This window comes from Saccopteryx bilineata, chromosome 9, assembly GCF_036850765.1.
Source record: "Saccopteryx bilineata isolate mSacBil1 chromosome 9, mSacBil1_pri_phased_curated, whole genome shotgun sequence".
In the NCBI taxonomy this organism is placed as follows: Eukaryota; Metazoa; Chordata; class Mammalia; order Chiroptera; family Emballonuridae; genus Saccopteryx; species Saccopteryx bilineata.
This window is the reverse complement of record NC_089498.1, coordinates 46,608,636-46,629,083: the sequence shown is the minus strand read 5'-3', so window position 1 is coordinate 46,629,083 and position 20,448 is coordinate 46,608,636. Positions and strand designations below refer to the sequence as shown.

Sequence of the window (20,448 nt, the reverse complement as noted above, 5' to 3'; positions counted from 1 at the left end):
TTTCGCTAAAAAATAAAATTAAAATAATATTGAATATCAACTGTAATTCACAAATAAAAAGAATTTAAAGAAAATGAAAAAGACACACTGGTGGCTTATTTCCAGTACAGAGATGGGGAAAGACTTAAATGCATTGGTTGAAGTCCTTTCTCTCCCCACAAGTCCGTGAGGCAGGCAGTCCCCAAGGGAAGTAACTCCATCAATTTAAAAGCGAGGGCAACCTGACCAGGCGGTGGTGCAGTGGATATAGTGTGGGACTGGGACACGGAGGACCCGGATTCAAAACTCCGAGATCATGGCTTGAGCACGGGCTCATCCCGCCTGAGCATAGGCTCACCGGCTTGAGCACAGGGTCGCTGGCTTGAGCACAGGGTCGCTGGCTTGAAGCCCAAGATTGCTGGCTTGGGCAAGGGGTCACTCACTCTGATGTAGCCCCACTCAAGGCACATATGAGAAAAGAAAGCAATCAATGAACAACTAAGGAGCCACAACTAAGAAGAACTGATGCTTCCTTCCTGTCTGTCTGTCTCTGTCTCCGTAAAACAAATAAAAAATAAATAAAAGCAAGGGCAGTAGTCTCACCGTCACAGGTGCCCTCAGGGCCCGCGTTATAGCCAGGGTCGCAGTCTCGAACACAGCGGTAGGAGCCAGGGGAATTCTCACAACGCTGGGAGCCGCATAGGGCTGGGCCACGCTCGCGACATTCATCCACATCTGAGGGGTGAAGCAGGTGAGGCAGGGTGGAAGTAGGGGAGATAGGGAGGCAAAAGAGAAAAAAAATAGAGGGGGTAAAGGAGGGGTGAAGACAGCCAAGAGGGGGAGGCAGGGACGCAGAGAAGAGAGCAACAGGGTAGAAGAGGAAAGACAGGAGTCAAAGGATAGGAGGGAGAGATCAGACCGTGGCAGGGCATCTCACCGAGGCAGGAGGCGAGGTCTGGGCCAGCGCGGTGTCCCGGAGGACAAATGCACTCGAAGGACCCGTCGGTGTTGGTACAGATGCCACTCTGGCAAAGGTCCTCCTCGCTGCATTCGTCGACGTCTGCGGGAAGTAACCAGTATCCTGCCGACATCCTCCTCCGCTTAACCTCCCAAGTCACGCCCCTTCACAGCCCTCTCCCCGCCCCTCTGGCTCCAAAGCAATCAATAGTTTTTCCCGATCTGTCTCAGACTCCTCCCTTTCCTGCAAGCCCCACCCCGACGAGTTTACACCTTGTTCTTTTCAATCACTACCCAGCTATCCAGATTCAGCCCCAACTCTTTCTCCTCCAAACCCTGCCCCCAAGATGCATCAAGACTCCAGTCCAAAATATAGACTCCCCATTCCGCCCTTGGGTTCGGACTACTTGTTTTGTCTTTTCCTGGTATATTCCTGGTATAAGAGCACCCTTTCCGGGTCCAGGCCCAGCCTGGGTACAGACCGAGACAAGAGGCACCGCGGGGTCCGGGCCGGTAGCCGGGGGCACAAGTACAGGCAAAGGAGCCGTCGGTATTGAGGCACTCGCCGTGGGGGAAGCAAAAGTCGCCCTCAAGGCACTCGTTCACGTCTAGGATACAGGAGAGATAGAGCTGGGGGCCACTGGACCCGCCCCCGAGACCCAAGCCCCGCCCACAAAGCGTCAAGCTTGCCCCCAAGAGGCACCAGAAGACAGGTTTCTAAGCTCCACCCACAGCTCTTCACTCCAACTTCCATCTCCCTAGTAGGCTTCGCGCAGGAACCCAGGGCCATCTCACAGGCTCTCCAGTCCTTGTCATATCCTGCCCACCTGCGCAAGGCCCGGGCCGGCCAAGCGGTGCCCGGTAGCCAGGTGCGCAGCTGCAGTGAAAGGAGCCTTCGGTGTTAGTGCAGTAGCCGTGGGGGCCGCAAGAGGCGCCTGAACTGCATTCGTCCACATCTGTGGGAATGGAGATTTTCAGAAGGGGTGCAGTCTAGAGACACACCAGACTGATCCCCTTGGGACAAAGAGTCTGGAAGGATGGTGGGAATTGACTTGGGTTGAATAGGAGGTGAAGGCTCAATGGCAGAAGTGGGTTGAGGAGACCAGGATTTTCTGATTCTGGGGACCATGATTGGGGGTCCAGTGGGTCTGGGTTTCTGGGAATTCCCTATGCCAGGACCCAGGGGTCAGGTGAAGGGACTCTGGACTGATACAGAGGTCAGAAATTAATTAGAATAATGGGTCAGGTAAGGGGGGGTCCTCGGGTTACAACAGTCTCGCCATATGACGTTTTGAGTTTACGATGGTCACTCCCATAAAAACTTTAAAAAGTTGAGACATGAGTGTTTGGGCTTATGCCCTTAGCCTCTTACTTATGGACTATGTGGGCAAACTAGGTTAGTTGTACGCCTTGGAAGAGTATTCAGTAAAGCTGTGTGTTTGTGTTTTTATGTTCTAGGTTATGATTTTACAACTGTGATAGGATAGGTGACTTAGGCTAGGCTGTGTTTCAACTTACACCAAAATTCAGGTTACATAATTGTTGCAGGAACAGAACTGTGTCCTAACCTGAGGACCCCCTGTATTGTAAACCAGGACCACTGGAAGCTATTCTGTTGAGTCAGGGGTCAGAGTCAGTGACTGGGATCTGACACCAATTAGGGTCAGGGGTTATAGTTAGGGTCCAGAATTCTGCCTCTAGTCAGGGATTGGGGCCAGGGATTATGAACCCAATCAGGCCTCAGGGAAGGGATTCTGAAAAGGGACAGGGACAGTGAAAGAGACAGGATCAAGGGTCACAGTCAGGAGTTGTGGTCAGGGTTATGGTCAGGAGTTATGGTTAGGTCAGATGTCAGTCAAGTTCAGGGGTCACAGGTCATATACAGGCCAGGGACAGACAGGGTTAGGAGGGTTACAACTGCTATGGAGTTGTGGTTAGGGGTTTTTAGCAAGGATCATGATTAGGGTCAAATATCCAGTTGAAAATTCATGGTTCACAAAATAAGAAGTCATATTCAGGGTCAAGGGTTGTGGTCCAGGTCGGGAACTGCAGTCTGAGTCAGGGGTCCATAGTCTGTGTTAAAAGTCGCAGTCAAACTTTGAGGGTTGTAGTTCCGGTAAGGGAATTAAAGTCCAGGTCAGGAGGTTATGGACCAGGTCTAGGCTGTAGTCTGGGACAAGGGTCACCATCTAGGTCAGAAGTTATAATGCAAGCCCAAGGTCACAAGGACCTGATCTCACCAGTGCATCGGCCACGGGACAGGTGGTATCCAGCAGGACAAGCCCTGCACTGGAAGGAGCCAGGTGAGTTCACACACTCCTGCCCAGGACATGCTAGGTGGTTCTCACATTCATTCACATCTGGGGGCAGGGGATAGTAAGGCCTTCAAAGAGTGACCCAACAGCCCCCTCACTCACGCTCAGTCCTCCCTCCCTTCACTCCCTCCCTGGCCTCACCCTCGCATTCGGAGCCAGCAGAGTTGGGTTGGAAACCTGTCGGGCAGACGCACTGGAAGCTGCCTTCTGTGTTCTCACAGCGGCCATAGGCGCAGGGCGTGGGGCTCTGGGCACATTCATCGACATCTAGGGTAGAGGGGACAAATGGAACTAAGGAAAGGACCTGGATCCATTCCCATTGCCATCACTGCTCACCTCAGAATTCCAGTCTAAGGCAGCCTCCTGGACTTCGCTTGGGCTTCTCCTTCTTTCCCCGTTTCCCCATTAATGGTTCCTCCATAGCAGCCAGGGTAAGACCTGGATACCACCTCCTGCATGTGGCCTTCCTGCCTCAGAGCTGTCCCCTCCTCAGGGATCCCACAAGCACAAGAGTATCATCCAAAAAGGAAGGTAAAATGGAGAATACCTTCATATTTAGAGAAGGGGAAGAAGACTATAGAGTCAGATCCTCCCCACCTCCCCACCTCTCAGTCTCTCTACCAGAGTTCTGTCCCTGTCTTCCACCACTGAGTTCCATCACCCTGCCTCTCTGCCCCCCAAGCATGTCTCTCTCCAGTCCCCACAGCAAAAGGGGAATGGAGTACTCTTGGACTCAGCACCCATACCTTGGCAGGGGGCCCCTGGTCCTCTGGACCGGAAGCCAGCAGGGCAGGCACAGTGATAGGAGCCTGCCGTGTTATCACAGCGGCCTGGCCCGCAGGGTGGTGGCTCCTGGGCACACTCATCCACGTCCTCTTCACACGCTGAGCCCCGGAAGCCAGCCGGGCAAACACAACGGAAAGAGCCGGGCAGATTCTCACAGACCCCTCGGCCACAGAGCCCGGGGCTCCGGACACATTCGTCCACATCTGTGGGGTGGGGTGGGGGGCAGTCAGGGAACCTGTGTCATACCTCCTTCATGCCCCCCATACTATTCTCTGCCTCTGACCTCCATCACTTCGATTTTCCGCCCTCTACCATGTTGTCCCCATCACTCTAAACAGCATCCTTCATTACTCTTCCTCTGTGCCTCCATCATTTGGCCACCCTATCATTCTAACTCTCCATCCTCCATCCCTCTGTTTTCAGTCCCTATTAAAAGCTGCCTGTCTCCCATAACTGACATATCCATCCTCCATGACTCAATCGTTCTGTTTCCCATCACTTGGCCTCTCTATCCCTATGTCACAGTCTCTACAGCCACCAGGCTGCACCTCTGGGTCTCAGAATCTGGCCTCTGTCTACCATTAGTTGGCTCAGTCTCTTCAATCCTCATCACTGCCGCTCTGCCTTACCCCTGAAGTCCCCGTCTCCTCTGCTCCTTCCAGTTCCTCACCCTGGCAGCTTGCTCCATGGGGCGCAGCCTGGTACCCAGCAGGGCACACGCACAGGAAGCTGCCTGGCGTGTTCTCACAGCGCCCGCGGTCACAGGGCTGTGGCACGCGGTGGCACTCGTCCACATCTACGGGCACAAACCCTGCGGTTGAAGCTGGGGCAGACACTCCCCTCCCCAACGCCCCGCAGTCGCCGGGCGGGGCGGCGCAGAGGCGGAGCCAAGCTTGAGCCTGAGCCAGAATGGGCGGGAGACGGGCGGAAGGGAGGGATTCTAAATCGGTAGACTTAAGACGAAGGCGGGTCTTGAGTGGGGAGAGAAGGACACTGGGGATCTCACCAAGATAGAGGCTACGAGGTGAACCGTGAAGGGGCCAAAGTGGGAAGAGCAGAGGCTGAGCAGGGCAAGGGAGGGAGGAAAAGCTTTGGGAACTGAGCAAAGGGGTAGCAGGAGAGAGCGAAGGCGTGGTCTTGGAATGGGGCACTGGTGTGTCAGGGTGGGAGTCAAGGAGTCACGGTCAGTAGATAGATTTCGGAAGTTGCAAGGTAGGCGCGGGGCTTGCGGGCGGGCAGGAGCTAGTCTAGCAGATGGAAGCGGTGAAGGATGTGCAACACGGGACGCGCAGGGTCAAGGGAGGGCGGAACTCTGACCAGGTCCGAGAGTAAAGTTGAACTATAGTAGACCCGAGGGGCAATTGGGCCGGGAAGAGTCAGTGGAGGTGCAGAAGGGAGCGCGGGAGCTAGTCAAGGGGCGGGGCGGGGCCAGGGGCCGGTGCAGCAGTAGAAGGAGCATGGGGAAGCGTGAGAATGAGGGACTACTGGAGCAAGATCCGTACAGAGGTGAAGCCTGGAGCCGGTGGGGCAGATTTCTTACCCAGACACTCCGTGGCCCGCGGGCCAGCTCGGAAGCCAGGGCCACACACGCAACGGAAGCTCCCTGGCGTATTTTCGCAGCGCCCCGGAGCACAGGGCGGGGGCATGCGGCGACATTCGTCCATGTCTGAGGGCACAGAAGGGGCAGGTTAGAAGGGGACCCAGCACAGTCCCCCGCCCGCCTCCGTCTACTCACCCTGCCTAGCTCACCGATGCAGTGTGTGCCCTGCGGGCTGAGCCGGAAACCGGAATCGCAGGCGCAGGTGTAGCCACTGGGCCGTGGGATGCAGCGTCCTGGGCCACAGACCTGGGGATTGCGCTGACACAGGCCTGCAAAGGGACCTGGGGCGGGGGGGGGGGGGGGTCCAGTCACCGGGATCCCTCCATCTCTGAATCCTCTGACCCGTTCATCCCAGTACAACACCCTCAGATTCTCTGCCTAAAACACCTTCATAGATGTCCCTCCCCAAGCCCAGTTTTCCACCTGTGATCATCCTTTCTCTTATCCTGGGAAGTTCTCATCAGAACCTCTCGAATTTCCCCAAATTCCACACTAAAGCCTTCATTTAAAAATATTTTGGTCTCCAATTCTCTGCCTCAGATATGTTCTTAGATCCCTCATGAAAATAATTATTTGTCTAACACTAACTGAGCACTTACTATGTGCCAGATGCTTCAGAGACAGCTCACTGAATCCTCACAATGATTGGCATTTTGCAGATGAGGAAACAGACTCAACGACTTGCCCAATTAACAGAGATGTTGAGCTCAAGCCTGTGGACCTCAGCTCTTGAGGTAACCACGACCCAACCCTCCATACTTTTATCTCTTCCTACCCTCCTTATCTGGCTGGCTGCAGCATCCCTGCTTGTTCTTTTCCTTTTCCTGCTTGTTCTAGCCTTGAAATTTTCCCCTAAGATCCCCGCTTGTAATAGCCCAATCAATGCCCTGGATTCCTTCTACTAAACCTGATTCGGGAACCTCAGGACCAGTCCAGGCTGGGATGCTCGGTGAGGGAAGCTCAGGGACTGGCCGGGGCTCTGGGCGAGGCTCTGGGCGAGGTTCTGGGCGAGGTTCTGGGCGATGGGTGGGCAGAAAGCCTGGTAAAGAAAAGCTATCATTGAGTGGATTTGGTTGTCCCCATTCCTCTCTTTTCCGTTCCCCATGGGGTTGGGCAGCCCCTTACAGACAACACTCCCTCCTCTGGAAGCCAGCTCACCTGTGGGTGACCGAGGGGTGGAGGGTGGGGCACGGGGCTGGCTGAGGGACACTCGGGGTGGCTCCTGGCTCAGGGGCCTGGTGTTGTAGCGGAGGTCAGAGGCCGAGTAGTGGTAGCCAGGGCCAGCAGGGCAGATCTCCCGGAAACCCTCTGGGAACAGAAAAGGAAGGGAAAGGCAGAGCGAAGGCATGGAAGCCAGGAATAATAGGGGGGAGGAGTCTAGTTTCTGGCCTTGGTGGGGGTTGGCCTGAGAATGTGACAGGGGTTTGGGTTAAGTGCTAGGATGGAGTGGTACCCTAGACAAAAAATGGAATGTCTTAGAGTTTAGGTGTGGGACCAAGGATAGTGTTCCCTATTTGGGATGGTGTCGGGGTCTGGTTTGGAGTCCTCAGAAACTAGGTTGAAGGCCAGGAAATAGGTCCCTTGTGGGGTCTGGTTTTAGACAGAAGCTAGATTTCCAGGGAAGTGCCTCAGGAAGATTTGTGTCTGGGTCAGGGCCCAAGGTGGAGCCTACTCTGAAGGCATTGTCTCAGGAGCTGGGGCCTTGGCTAAATAAAGCATGGGACAGAGGCCACAGTTTAACTTTAATAGGTAGTGTGTCTCTGGGGTAGGCGGTGACAAAGGATGAGTGTGGCCTGGGGTGGAGTTCACTCTGAGGGTAGCTGGTCTCAGAGGTTAGGACAATGGCCAAGGTTTGAGGTCTGTTAGCTTTAATGCCTGAGGGTAGGGTTTGGGGCTGGGTCTAGAGCTGGCACAAAGTACAATAAGTCTAGGGGTAGGCCCCACAGGAGGCGCTCACCTGAGCCGAAGGGTGGGCAGAGCTGGCAGCCCCGACCCCAGGCTTTGCCCACGCGGCTACAGCAACAGATCTGTTTGGTGATGTTGCGCAGAATGGGTAGCGAGCAGCCGCCATCGCGGAGCACGCGGAAGCAGGGCCCCTTGGCCTCCGAGATCACGTGTTGGGCTTGGGGACGGGAGGAAATTTTTCAGAGAGGGGTTCAGAGGGTTGGGATCTTAGAGATAGGGCACCCAGGGAGAGTTTGGTGGGTGTGAGGGACATTCAGGAGAGGTCAAAGAGGGCTGAGGGTGAGAGGTCTGGAGGTCTGAGAAAGGTTTGGAGCCTGAGGAGAGTCTGAGGGTTGAGTGACAATCTGAGATGGATCTCGGTCTGAAGAAGGTTTTGTGGGGGGGGGGGGGATGTGAATGGATTTGGGAGGCTGAAAGGAGCTGAAGAAAGTTTAGGGATCTGGCCCCTGGCTGGTTTACTCAGTGGTCAAGTGTCAGTCTGGCTTATAGATGTACTGGGTTCTATTCCCAGTCAGAGCACACAGTAGAAGTGACCATGTGCTTCTCCACCCCTCCCCATCCCCCCTCTCTCTACCCCATCCTGCAGCCATGGCCTGACTGGCTCCAGCGAGTTGGCTCCTGGATGCTGAGGATGACTCCATGGCCTCAGGCCTTAGGCGCTAAAAATAGCTTGGTTGCCAAGCAACAGAGCATGGCATAGGGGGCTTGCAAGGTGGATCTCAGTTGGGGAGAATGTGTGAGTCTTCCCCTGCTCTCACTTATTGAAAAAGAAAATAAAAGTCGGGATCTGAAAGGATCTGGATCCAAAAGGTATGAGGGATTCTTAGAAATGGCTGTAGAAGGTCCAGGAAGTCCAAGAATGATCTAATAAAAGACCTGGGAGTCTTGGAGGATCTAGGGGTGTCTAAGGGAATTAAAAGTCCAGGGATGTTTTGGGACGAGGTCTCCTCAGAGTGGGACGTGGGACCCAGCCTCAACTCCCACTTGGTGGCTCACAGATGCAGCTGCTGCGAGATGAATCCAGCAGGAAGCCATCAGGGCACACGCATGTGTACCCACCACGTGTGTTCGCACACTCCCCATGCTGGCAGCGCCCTGCGGTCGCACACTCATCCACATCTGTGAGGGGAAATGGAATGGTCCAGGTGGTATCAGGGACAACCACCCTATAGGCCTCGCCCCTACGGCCAAGCCCCTCCCACCCCTGTCCCAGCTCACCTTCACAAGACCCATTAATTCTTTCAAAGCCAGTTGGACACGCACTATCTGGGGCTCCCACTCGGTGGGCGTTCCCTATAGAGAGAGGAGAGGAGTTGGCCAGAGGAGAGAGGAGGAAAAATAGAGTGGGCGGGGACAAAAGTGGGGTAGAAGGCATTAAAAGATGTTGGGTGTCGTTTGAGTTTAGGGTCGAAGTTAAATTGGGGTCTGACAAAAGACAACATAGGAAATTCCATAAATGCATGACTGGGGCCGTGGTACAAAGTCAGAGTGAGAGCACGGTCCCAGAATGATATGGTCAGGTCTAGACTGGAAGTGATCACCACAACTGAGTAGGTGTGGCTAATTTGTGAACTGGGGTAATCTATGTGTAGAGTTTGAGGGGTGGCGAGATTCTCACCCCTCCATAGCTCCAAACACCTCGGGGACGTCCTGAAGCTTACCCAAGTGCTCGGAGCACGACTGACATTCATGAACACCCCAGGCCACGCCGGCCCCTCTGCAGCAGACTTCCTGCGTCCGGAGCCCGGGCAGTGGGGACATACACTATAGGAAAGTGTTGGGTGAGCGCTCCCCAGAGCTATAGCAGGATCGAGACCCCTCCCCACCAGCCTCCTCTCACTTCGCCTCCACGCAGCTCCCGAAAGCAGTAACCGAAGCCCGAGGCGTCTGAGTAGCTGTCCTCATGGGGAGCATTCTGTGCCAACACAGTATAGGGCGCAGCTGCCTCTGCCCGTGCTGCCGCCTCCGCCCTTGCCACTGCTTCCGCGTCTGCCACCTCCCAAGGGCCGGACACACGCTCCACCTGGTGCACCACCACAGACGCTTCCTGCGGGTGCTCTACGTGGACACTCACCATCGACGCCACGCCTGGAAGGAAGCACCCCAGAGCAAAGGAGTGTCTACCTGGGTTCTTACGGAGTGGGCCTAGGAATGGGAGGCGGGGAGCACTGGGGAAGGGTACTTAGGAGAAGGCAGGAAAGATAGGGGTCAGAGGAATGGCAAGGTGGTGGACAGAGGGGTAGGAAAGGACCCTGGCCGCACTCTCCTTACCGTGCTCGTCATCTCGGTGGTTGGCCAGTGGCATGGTGTACACCGATCGGGTGAGGCCTGGCATGGCTGGGGCAGGGGGCCTGGCTCCTGAGGAATGCAACTGGCAGAATTTGCCAGCGAAATCCGGGGGACAGAGGCAGCGGTCAGGCTTCACGCACACACCACCGTTGTGACAGATCAAGGGACACAGAACTGGGGGGAGAGCAAGCACACTCAGAGCCAGCAACCCTTCTGACAGACTTCCCTAGGCTAAGTTGTTTACACCTTGAGCTGTCTTCTGCCACCACCAATCCTTGGCCACCTGTGTTGGCTGGGTCCAGTTGTCCAGGCCTAGACCGCTGTGGTACAGCTTCACCTACTGGGTCAACTTGCCACTCCCTCGGCTCTTCGTTCACTTTCATGTTAACACCACCCTCCCTCTAGAGTCCCACTTTCTGAGGTCCAGCGTACTAGCCCTACTACCCACACAGCACTATCCTTGCCCCTTTGGCTCACCCCACTCACTCTAGTTTGCTGTAAGCATTTATTTATTTATTTACTTACTTACTTACTTAAATGTATTGGGGTGACATTGGTAATAAGACCATGTAGGTTTAAGTGTACGTTTCTATGATACATGATCTATATATTGCATTGTGTGCCCACCACCCAAGGTCAAATCATCTGTCACTATATATTTGACCCCCTCATTTAGCCCCGCCCACCTCATCGTCTGACTGGGAGTTTTGCTGTTCCAGACCCAAAGACCCAGCTAGTTCTTTGCATTGACTAAAACCACATTTTAGTCTCTCCTGGCACCACTAACCCCCTTGCAGCCCTAAACTCCGCCTATCAAGTAGCCCAACTCTCTACCTTTAGCTCCGCCCACGTCCTCTCACACTAATTTGCCGGGACTCACTTGTTCACGCCCCTCCCACCTCACCTCCCAGATATCTGGGTGTCCTAGCCCCTCCCACTGCGCTATGTCTCCGCCCACCTCCCCATTGGCTCAGGCTCGAGTTCTAGATTTGCCTTCCCGCCTCCAGTATCCTGCCTCCAGTATTCCCCGGGTGGGGCCACCAGCGAGAACGGGCCTCCTCTCTCTGCGCACCCTCGCTGGGCCCCAGGCCACCTCTGGGCGGGGCACTGCCAGCTGTGCTGCGGGGTAAACAAAGAGAGGGGCGCGGCAGGGGTAGGGCGGTGGCTCCGCATTCCGGATCCTTGGGGAGCCCCGACCCGCTGAGCCAAAGGAGGCTGGCCATACGCTTCGAGGGCACCCCCTCCCTTTCTCCCCAGGGGCGAAGGAGAACAGCTGGAGACAGCTGTGCAGAGGGGAGGAAGAGGGCAGGCGTCCGGGGCCGTCCAGGAAGGCGTGTGTGGTATTCTGAGCCACACACTGGAGAGAGGAAAGCCTAGAGAGAACCCTCTCAATTTACAATAAAGACACTAGATTCCTGGGAGAAGATCAGCTAAGGGCAGTGTTCTGGGTTCAAAGACAGTTCAGAGGAAACAAGCCTAGCTCAGAGGAACTGAGGCATCCATTCAACAAGATTCCATTAAATCCTTTTGGGGAGAATCACCTAGAAAAAAAGGCCCTTCTAGGGGATGGCCAGTTTGAGGGTGCTTCTGGGAGTCCCCAGCACATGAGAGCCTCAGTAGTCTGGGAAGGCTCTAAGATACTGTGGACTCCCCCTGCCCCCTTCCAGCTAAGGGATTAAATGCCTAAATCTTTTGTTTAATGGCTGCCTGGGGAGAGCACAATGTCTGGAGTCCTCTTGGGAGAACTGACCAACTCTGGGGTTCTCTGATGATAGGTGGATCAGAAGTCCCTGGGGTGGGGGTCAGCTGGAAGAGCAGGACTTGGAAAGACAGAAATTAAGAATCTCTGATGGGACTCAGTTGGAAGCATAAAAGAAAACAGTCTTTTGTGGGAAGAGAATTCAGCTAGGAAGTCGAATTATCAGTTATAAGGCTGTGACCCGGGGCTTCACCAAAAAGTGGGGAGCAGTAGCTAAGGGACAGTACTACAGCCTTCTCTGGTGAGGGGCAAAGTTTGGGGGATTACATCAGAAAAATGGGAGAGAGGGAATTTCACTGGTGGGGTTGTTCTCTAGAGTCTATTGATGGGGGGGGGACAGGCTTAGGGTCTGAGGACAGAGACTCTGGGCTGCCCTAGTTAGGGGAGCCAGGCCAGGACTCCAGGGTGCTCTAATAGGGGACCTTAAGTGGGTGACAAGCCTAGGAGATACTTAACTAGGAATCAAGGTTCCAAAGTAGGAAAGGTCTCTGCCTAGGTTGTGGTAATCACCTAGGTCTGGAGGCACTTCCCGGCCCCTGAGAGCTTTTCTCCACCTTCTTTTGGCCTGAATGCAGTTCCTCAGCCTAGCTCCCTGAGGGCTCTCGTGCCAGGGCAAGCGGCTAGATGGGCATGGCCAACTCCATGCCCCACACCCCTGGAGAAGTAAGGAGCTGAGGACATCAGGGTCCTGTTGAGGTCAGCCCCCCTTCACATGCCCCTCCTTGTGCCTCCAGGGGCTTGGCACCCGCCTGGGCACGGCGCCTGGCACGGGCACGTTGGGGCTGGGCCGGGAGGGAGTGAAGGAAGGAGGGAGGAAGGGGAGGAGAGAAGGAGTGGCAGCGGGCGGGGGCTTAGGCGGGAGATGAGCTCACGCTGCCGGGGCTGGGTTGGCTGGGGGCCAGGCTGGGCGAGTTCTCGGCGCCAGGGGCCCCCACTCCCCACTCCAGAGGGCCTCTTGGGTTGGGGGCAAGTAAGCTCTGGCCCCGAGAGTCTGCCCATCCCTTTATCCTGGGGCAAACAGGTGGCCCGCTCTCTCCACCTTACCTGAACCCTAGGGGGAGCTCCCCATCGCTAGGGGTGCCTGGTGCGCACCCTCCTCCTGTCTCTTCTGCCCCTAGGGGGCGCCCCATCCCCTAGGCCTCCTATTTAGATTTCTCTCCCACGTGTGATTCTTGCAACTCAAGGTCTTGCAGAAACCCTCCTACGGACCCTTTCCCTCTCAGCTCTTCGGATCCACTTTCCTCACCCCAACCCCCTTCCACATAGGCACGCCCATCCTGGACTTTCCTAATCCCTCTCACCTATAGACGCAGAAACTGGGACCCCCACCCAGGGCCCTGAAACTCTCCCTTGGGCTCTAGGGACCCATTACAGTCTCAGAATTCAGGCACCCTTTCCCCAAGCTCCCAGGCCCCTCCATTCTGGTATCCTCAACTTTGACTCAAAGGCTCGAAAGTCGGTGCCAATTCCTTCAAATAGGACATCGCAGGTTACTGAGAACCCCCACTGCTTAAAAAATCAGGACCCTCAAGACCCAACCCCAAAAGCCAGGAATTTAAAGCTCTTTTTTACATAACCAGGGATCTCTCAGCACAAGGAACCTGGGCTCCCTCTCCCTGGGCGACTGTCTTTCCCAACCCCGGGTGTTCCTCCTCCCACTGGGAACACCTCCCTCGGGACTACCAACCCGCACTCACAGGCGCGGAAGCCGGGTCCCCCCGGGGCCGCCCCGCCGGGCGCGCCGCTGTCCACGCTGGTGGTGTTGCGGGGCGCGCAGATCGGGGTACAGCGAGGGCCGGTGGGCCCATGGACGCAGCGTAGGCTGCACACCGCTGGGGTAAAGCGCACGCGGAGGCGCTCTCGCGGCTGGCTCTGTCCGGGCTGTGGCCCGGGCAACGCTAGCAGCACCAATAGCGACACCCAGAGCAGCCGCGCGCCGCCCGCCATGGCTGCAGCGCCGCGCTCCGCCGCGCCGCCGCCCCAGCCCGCCGGAGGGGCCCGGCCGCACCCGCCCGCCCGCGGGGGAGGACGGCCGCGCCCCCGCTTAGGCCCCCCCCCCCTCACCACCACTCCCTCCCTGGCGGCCGCGCGGGGGCGCGTGGGGCTGGGCGCACAGCCAGAGGCGCGCAGGCTGGGCGCTAGACTCACAGGGGGAGGGGAGCGCCCCCTCTGCCCCTCACATCAACAAGTGAATGAGGCCCTCAGAGGAGCGGCAAGGAAGGGAACAGGTGGGGGCGGGCCCGTTTCCCCCCCAGACAGGGCTGAATCCATACAGAGGAAGGAGAAGTGGGGGCCGTGTTTGGGGAGGCAGCTAAGGGCTGATTCTCTGCCTTAGGTACAGAAAAAAAAAAGGGCTTCATATGGATAGGGTACTGTCATGGCACATCTGGGCAGCCAGGTGGCACATCTGGGTGAAAGAAGGGTCAGTGCACCTGGGCATATCAAGAAATTGGGGGTCTGGATGGTGGTCAGGACGATGGCGTGGGGACATCTGAGACACTCACATCTGGCCAGAACACCCCACACCTGGTAGGAAAAGTCAAAATGGATAAGGGGAAACGGTGGACTGAGGATGTGGGCGGGGGTCCTTACATCTGGCCAAAGGCCCACATCTGGAAGACTTTAGGGAGGAGGGGACACATCTGAGCTGAAGGCCACAGCAGGGGGAGACTTTTGAGTGTGGTTAAAACTAGGGGGTGTGCTAGCCCTGGGGCGAGAGCTGGAGGAGAGGAGAGCAAGGGAAGCAGGGGGAGGCCTTTGGCCTCTAGCCGCCCCGCAATTTTGGGCATTCGATGACGGGGCAGGCGCCAACCCGCACAATCGCTTTTGTTGTCTGGGCTAGTTCAGCTGCGCTCTCTGCCGGGACAGCGCCCCCCTCTTTGGCCGCGGGGAGCCGGGACGCCTGGCTTCCCGGCCCCACCCCCGCGGGTCAGAGCCTCTGGCCGACGTCTGGTCTTGTCCCGGGCTCACCTCACTAGGCCGGACGCCGGGGTCCCTCGAGGGGGCCGTGTCCTGGGGTGGGGTGCTGAGCTATAATGGGGGGCGGCTAGGCAGCCGCTGGACCGTGGGAACCAGACGGCTTTATCTGGCCCGGAACACCCCCCCCCCCCCGCCCCCGGCGGCAGAGGAAAGGCGGATGTTCTTACCCCGGGCCTGGCCGGCAGGGGCGCGCTGTGGGGGCCTCCTTCTCAGCAGTGCCCGGCCCCCCGGCCCACGGGGCCGCAGTCGCCTCAGCAGAGCTCTGGCCTCCTGTAGCCTGTGTGGGAAGGACCAGAAAAGGAGCTGTACCCGCCAGGTCTTCCAGTAGCGGGTCTGCCCACCCAACTACACTTCACCCCACTACAGGACCAAGCCTTGAGAATTCTTTAGAGGCTTGGCGAGAATCAGAGACAAAGACGGTAGGGAAAAAGGGATGCAAAAGGGAGAAAGGGAAAGAGAGAGGCCCAAAAGAAGAGAGACAGGTAACAATGAGAGTAACAGAAAGAGACAGAAGTGGAAAGAGGAAAGAACAAATACAGAGGGGGCAGAGACAGAGATAGAGACCGAAAGTCTCAGAGATTGCAATAGGCAGGAAAAGGAGAAATAGAATCAGATACAAGTTGATAATCAGAGGAGAGAGAGGGAGAGAGAACGAGAGGAGGAGACCCAGAGAGCAGAGTGAAAGATGTGCCAGAAATGATGGCAGAGTGGGGAGCTCCTGAACATTTGGTAGGGTAGGGACTGCACACTCACGTCAGTGGCTGCCAGTTAAGGGACACCTGTCTCTTCCTCACGCTGGGGCTGGAGCTGGGGCTCGGCAGCACAGAGGGCACTGGTGTCAGGCACAGCTGAAGGCCTACACACTTTTCGGGCGGGCAACTCTGGACCCTGCAGGAGGCTTCAGAGACAGCCAGGGACTAAGTGGAAAAGGACAGATGGAGTCCCTCTTGCCACCAAGTGCATCCAGAGCTCCAGCTGAGATGATGAGTGGGGAAGGGAGTCCCCAGCCCCTCTGCTCCTACCCCATTTTACCCCCTACATATATCCTACCTAGGAGGACCCACCTCTGAAGGAGCGGCTCCTGCTGGGTGACCGGGCTGGGCAGCAGCGACAAGCAGCAACACTATAAACAGAGAGGTGGAAGTCTCTCAAGTCCCTAGCATTCTAACACTACCCAAAGGAGGGCAATGGAGATAGGGGAGGAAACGCTAAATAAGGCTTGAGGGTGCTGGAAACACATGTATGGCCAGTTTGAAACACTGCACTCGATGCCTCAGTTTCCCTATCTATAATGGGAGGCAAATTGGTTTAGCCTTCCCAGGGATGAAGATCACAGCAACCTTATTTTTTATTATCTTCTGAAGTGTTTGGAGGTAAAGAATTATCGAAAAATGCACTTTAAAATGTTTTTTAAAAATTTTTAAAAACGACTCAAAGATTTCTAAGCGCATTTCCCAGCTCCTACTGGGAATCTAGAACCCTGCCCCGCGGCATAACCTTGTCCTGGACAGGGCCGTCATCCCGCACGTGGCCGGAAGGTGGCGCCACTTCCACAGACTTCAGTGGCTGGGAAAGGAGGTCGTCCCTCGACTGTGGGTCCATCAGGGTGCTGAGGTGGACGAGGATACAGAAGAGGCACAGCCCAGCCCAGGACTGGCAATCCTGAGACCCGAGGTTTAGCCTGTTTCTGCCCTTGTAAGCTCGTGTTTCCCGGAGCCAGCGTCTCCTGGTCGGTTTCCCGCCTGATCAGGTGGTAAACGTCGTTCTTGGAGGAGTCTTCGCGCCAGAGGGTCTCAGATTCTGGGTAGCTGAGCCCTCAGCTCAGATGCAAGTGCGTCGCAACCAAGGGGCCCCCTAGACAAATCCATTATCCCCAGGATAAGGGGGACGAGGGCCAAGGGAGCACCCGCAGGCCTCAAGAGAAGGGCAATGGGGGGATTCTGAGAAGGGGAGGTCGGGCGCATGAACTCTTTCCAGACGGTTGGGGCCCAGTGGGGAAGGAGCCCTCCGGGTAGGAACCTCCGGGACCCCGGATCTTGCCGTCATCCCTCCCGCTTTTTCTCCGGGTTAACCCCTTCCCGGCCCCGCCCCCGGCGCGGCTCGGGTTACTAAACGTATTCGCAGAGACCGAGGCGGGAGCGAAGCCCGGGGCCTTTGTAACGAAGCGCTGGGCTGCAGGGCCGGGGAGGGGGGGGGGGGGGTCTGGGCTGACTGCTTCCTTGATCTCGGTGCCGTAGCCAGGAAGGGTGGCTACAACCCTTAAATCTACAGGGAATTCTGGGTTTCTGCCGCGAAATCACTGGTACCTCATTCAAGCCTGAAATCTTCTAATTCTAGGACACTAGAGCATCTTCCACCCTCATGAAACCTGAGGAACACCCTTGCGGGCACAATTCTCCGCAAACCCTTCCGCCATCTACCCAAAAGTCCACGTCTTCCTCATTAGAAAAATCCAAATGTCTCTTTTAATTAATACAGGCGCCCCGAACCCTAGAAAACCAGGACACCTTAACTCCCTCATAAAATCCCTTTATAACCTGCCATACTCTTCCTCCATAAGCACTCAAGAAATTCGGGGAACCCAATTCCAGTTTAAGAGCCCCACCCATCTATCATTCTAAGGAGAACTTAAAGCCCCGCCCCCTTATAAACTGGGACCTTTCTCTGAAAAAAACACACCTAGAATTATCTGGAGCCACATCTATCTACATTACACACACCAGAAGAGTCCCTCCCATCAAAACCTCAGTTCTCCCCGGATTCTAATCCCTACAAAATAGGGGCCTTTTTATCCCCACCCAAAGCAGTGAGTTCTACTTCCCCTATATCAGAAAGTCCTTGGCCTCCCGGACCACCACACTTATTGGGTGTAGAGGGCACAAGAAAGAGCAGGTTGCAGTGGGGCTTACCCAGCCGGGTGGCCTGGGATCACCGCAGCCTCGACGGCCTGGCCGGGGCTGGGGCTGGGGCTGGGGCTAGGGATGGCGGCGGAGGCGGTGGCTGCGAGGAGCGGTAGCAGCAGCACCAGCGGGAGGGGGCAGTGGCCGCTGGGGCCAGGCCGCTGCATCATGTCCCGCGTTAAGTCCCGCTCCAGGCCGGCTGTCTGTCCAGCGAGTCCGGCTCGGCGCCTCCCTGCCCCACTACCCCGCCCGAGGCCAACTCATTTTCTCCACTGTCCCAGTCGCGGGCTGCGAACTTCCCGCCAATCAGAGGCCAGTGCCTCCAGGGGCGCTGCCCGAGTGACCAATCAGAAGGTAGCAAGGGCGGGGTTAGAGGGACAGGTGTTGGGCGGGGGGCTCTGAGGCCTGCCTGGAGTTTTCAGTGCTGTTAGGGGAAAATCGGGAGTTGGTTATTGACTCAGTGAACCCTATGGTGAAAGAAAGGCCCAACTATGGAGGTGCTGTGACCCCTTCCACGACTGGGAGGAATGTGTAGGTGGACAGGGTCCCCCAAACTAGACTTCCACTCGTTGGCCTCATCCCTCAGCTAACAGTTGTAGGAGAATTTGATCAGAATTTGCTCTGTGACTGGTGTAGATGCTGGAAGCCCCTACAGGTGCTCACTTCGCATGTGAGAGACACATGATTTTGGGGACAGAGCATTCTGCACTGGGCCCCAGGTCTGGCCCCTCTGAGGGTTCCAGGCCGATTCTGGACATTCCCGAAGGATTCACCCCTTCTATAGTCCCTGTGCTTCATGAATTCCGGGCTCAACAAGCAATAGCTTGGTTCTTCAGAAGCCTTTTAGTCTCTGCCCCTCAGAGCACTCAGGCTCTGCTCCTGAGCTCCTGGCTCTGCTCTTCACTGAACCCTTCTTCACTGGCTCCCCTAGAGGGCTACCAGATCTCTTTCACTGCCTGAATCTTTAAAGACTCCCAAGAGTACCCCCTCCTATTCCCAAAATTGCAGTCTCTCCCTAGAGAATTCCAGTCCGCTCCCTTCCTAGGGACTTTTACCTTTAAGAACCCCAAGCCACATAAGACCTTAGTCCCACTTGTACCTCCTTTAAAGGGTTCCAGGCTCCAAACCTTGCTCAGGGCTTAGGGGTGTCAAGCCCAGCCCCTTCCTTTTATTACAAATTTAAAGGCCCCACCTTTTTTCCTTGAAATTACAAGCCCCCGCCTCTCTTCTCCCCAAGGTGCGGCCCCAAAGCCATAGGGCCACCCTTCTAGGTGCCCACTTCTCTAAGTTTCAGGCCACACTCCTTCCCACAGAGAATTGGGGAGTGACTCCACACTTAGCATCCCAAGCTCCACTCCTTTCACGTTTGCCCCACCTCCAGGGTTTCTAGACCCCATCTCAACTGTTTAATTTTTTTAAAATTCATTTTAGAGAGGAGAGAGAGAGGGAGGGGGAGAGAGAGAGAGAGAGAGAGAGAGAGAGAGAGAGAGAGAGAGAGGAGAGACAGAGAGAAGGGGGAGGAGCTGGAAGCATCAACTCCCATATGTGCCTTGACCAGGCAAGCCCAGGGTTTCTACCCGGGGACCTCAGCATTTCCAGGTCCACACTTTATCCACTGCGCCACCACAGGTCAGGCTCAACTGTTTAATTTTTAAGGTTTCCAGTGTTGTAGCGTTAGCTCCGCCCCAAGGCTCCACCTACACAGAATACTTAGCCACCTGCCCTGACCATAGGGCTGACCCCACTGACCTCACACTAACACAGCAACAGATTCAGTTTTGACTTCATCTCCAACTCCTGCTACTTCTTCCAATAGAAGGTGTACAGGAAGCATGAGGGATCCCTTCATCTTCCCTGTTTACAGTGAGGCACCCAGACTGGCATGCGCTCTCTTTCTCTCTCTCTCTCTCTCTCTCTCTCACACACACACACACACACACACACACACACACACACACACACGATTACTGCAACCCACGCCTCCATCCTACTTTGATGCCTGGACTCTGGGCCCACCCACTGTCCAGAGACAGCCAGCCAGCCCCCTGAAGCAGTAACGACGGCACTTGGGCCCCGTTCACAGGCATTCGTGGGTGTTCAGCATAATGATGGCGTGTCTGGTTCTACGCACTGAATGTGCTCCGTGCCCTATCTTTGTGAAGCTCCCGAGATCCCTGCTAACATAGCTCTGCAAGACAGCATGCATGTCCCCGCCCCGTTGCCCCTCTCCCTACCTCCTACCCTGTGGCTGAAGCATTTGCTGGGACCACTGCCGGAAATTCTCCCTTCTGCCTGTGATTTAGGGCATCCTCAATGCTCGTTGCTAGGCAACAGCCTCTAGCTAACAACTGCAACTTCCGGAAATGGCATCAGCCCCACTTCCCTAATACCCCCCCTCGCCCCCAGCATTTGGAGTCCCCAGCTGTCAATCTCTATCAATGCCATTATCTCCCAGGGTCATTTTTTTGGTAAACTTTTAGGTGTTTGAGTCAAACTGATAACATGCTAGGAAGCAAAATCTCAAATGCTCCTCTCAGGGTCACTTCTATGCCATCCCTTGGACCTTGATCTAATCTCAACCCTTCAGAACTCCTAGAGTTCTGGAGTCCTGGCATCCCAAAGCTTCCTCCCAGTGTGCACTCAGACACACTGTTTTATCTCTTGTATTAATGAACAAAGAAACAAAAATCTCTTTCGTGTTCTAGATTTTCTGACATTTCCTCTTGGTTCTAGAATCACCAGCATTCCACAAATATACATGATCTAGATTTCCTGGCATAGAAAAGCTACTTCAATATTCCAGACCTGCAAGCATTACAAAATACCTTCATCTTCTAGATTCCCTGACACCCCCCCTATATTCTAGACTTCCTAACATTCAGACATCCCCCAGTGTTCTGAATGCCCTGGCATATAAAA

At 55.7% G+C, this 20,448-nt stretch overlaps 1 protein-coding gene across 3 annotated transcripts in view; it reads right to left on the bottom strand.

The window, feature by feature from the left end:
* Positions 1–17,711, bottom strand: part of LTBP4 (latent transforming growth factor beta binding protein 4) — a 32,714-nt gene extending 15,003 nt beyond the window's left edge. For 2 of the 3 annotated variants that reach the window (XM_066242030.1, XM_066242031.1), the window contains exons 1-22: positions 17,539–17,711; positions 15,694–15,752; positions 15,383–15,527; positions 14,797–14,906; positions 9,874–10,065; positions 9,443–9,690; positions 9,264–9,366; positions 8,821–8,895; positions 8,599–8,721; positions 7,595–7,759; positions 6,796–6,945; positions 6,545–6,676; positions 5,787–5,918; positions 5,578–5,703; positions 4,708–4,833; positions 3,998–4,240; positions 3,393–3,518; positions 3,177–3,296; positions 1,764–1,892; positions 1,419–1,544; positions 917–1,039; positions 583–714 (exon numbers count right to left, since the gene is read on the bottom strand). In XM_066242030.1, the coding sequence (XP_066098127.1) occupies positions 583–714; positions 917–1,039; positions 1,419–1,544; positions 1,764–1,892; positions 3,177–3,296; positions 3,393–3,518; positions 3,998–4,240; positions 4,708–4,833; positions 5,578–5,703; positions 5,787–5,918; positions 6,545–6,676; positions 6,796–6,945; positions 7,595–7,759; positions 8,599–8,721; positions 8,821–8,895; positions 9,264–9,366; positions 9,443–9,690; positions 9,874–10,065; positions 14,797–14,906; positions 15,383–15,527; positions 15,694–15,752; positions 17,539–17,699 (3,046 nt within the window). In that variant the 5' untranslated portion in view covers positions 17,700–17,711. Of the gene's footprint in view, positions 1–582; positions 715–916; positions 1,040–1,418; positions 1,545–1,763; positions 1,893–3,176; positions 3,297–3,392; positions 3,519–3,997; positions 4,241–4,707; positions 4,834–5,577; positions 5,704–5,786; positions 5,919–6,544; positions 6,677–6,795; positions 6,946–7,594; positions 7,760–8,598; positions 8,722–8,820; positions 8,896–9,263; positions 9,367–9,442; positions 9,691–9,873; positions 10,066–13,347; positions 13,650–14,796; positions 14,907–15,382; positions 15,528–15,693; positions 15,753–17,538 lie in introns of those variants that run through there. The other variant, XM_066242032.1, reaches the window with a different exon arrangement.
* Positions 17,712–20,448: the final 2,737 nt, after the last annotated feature.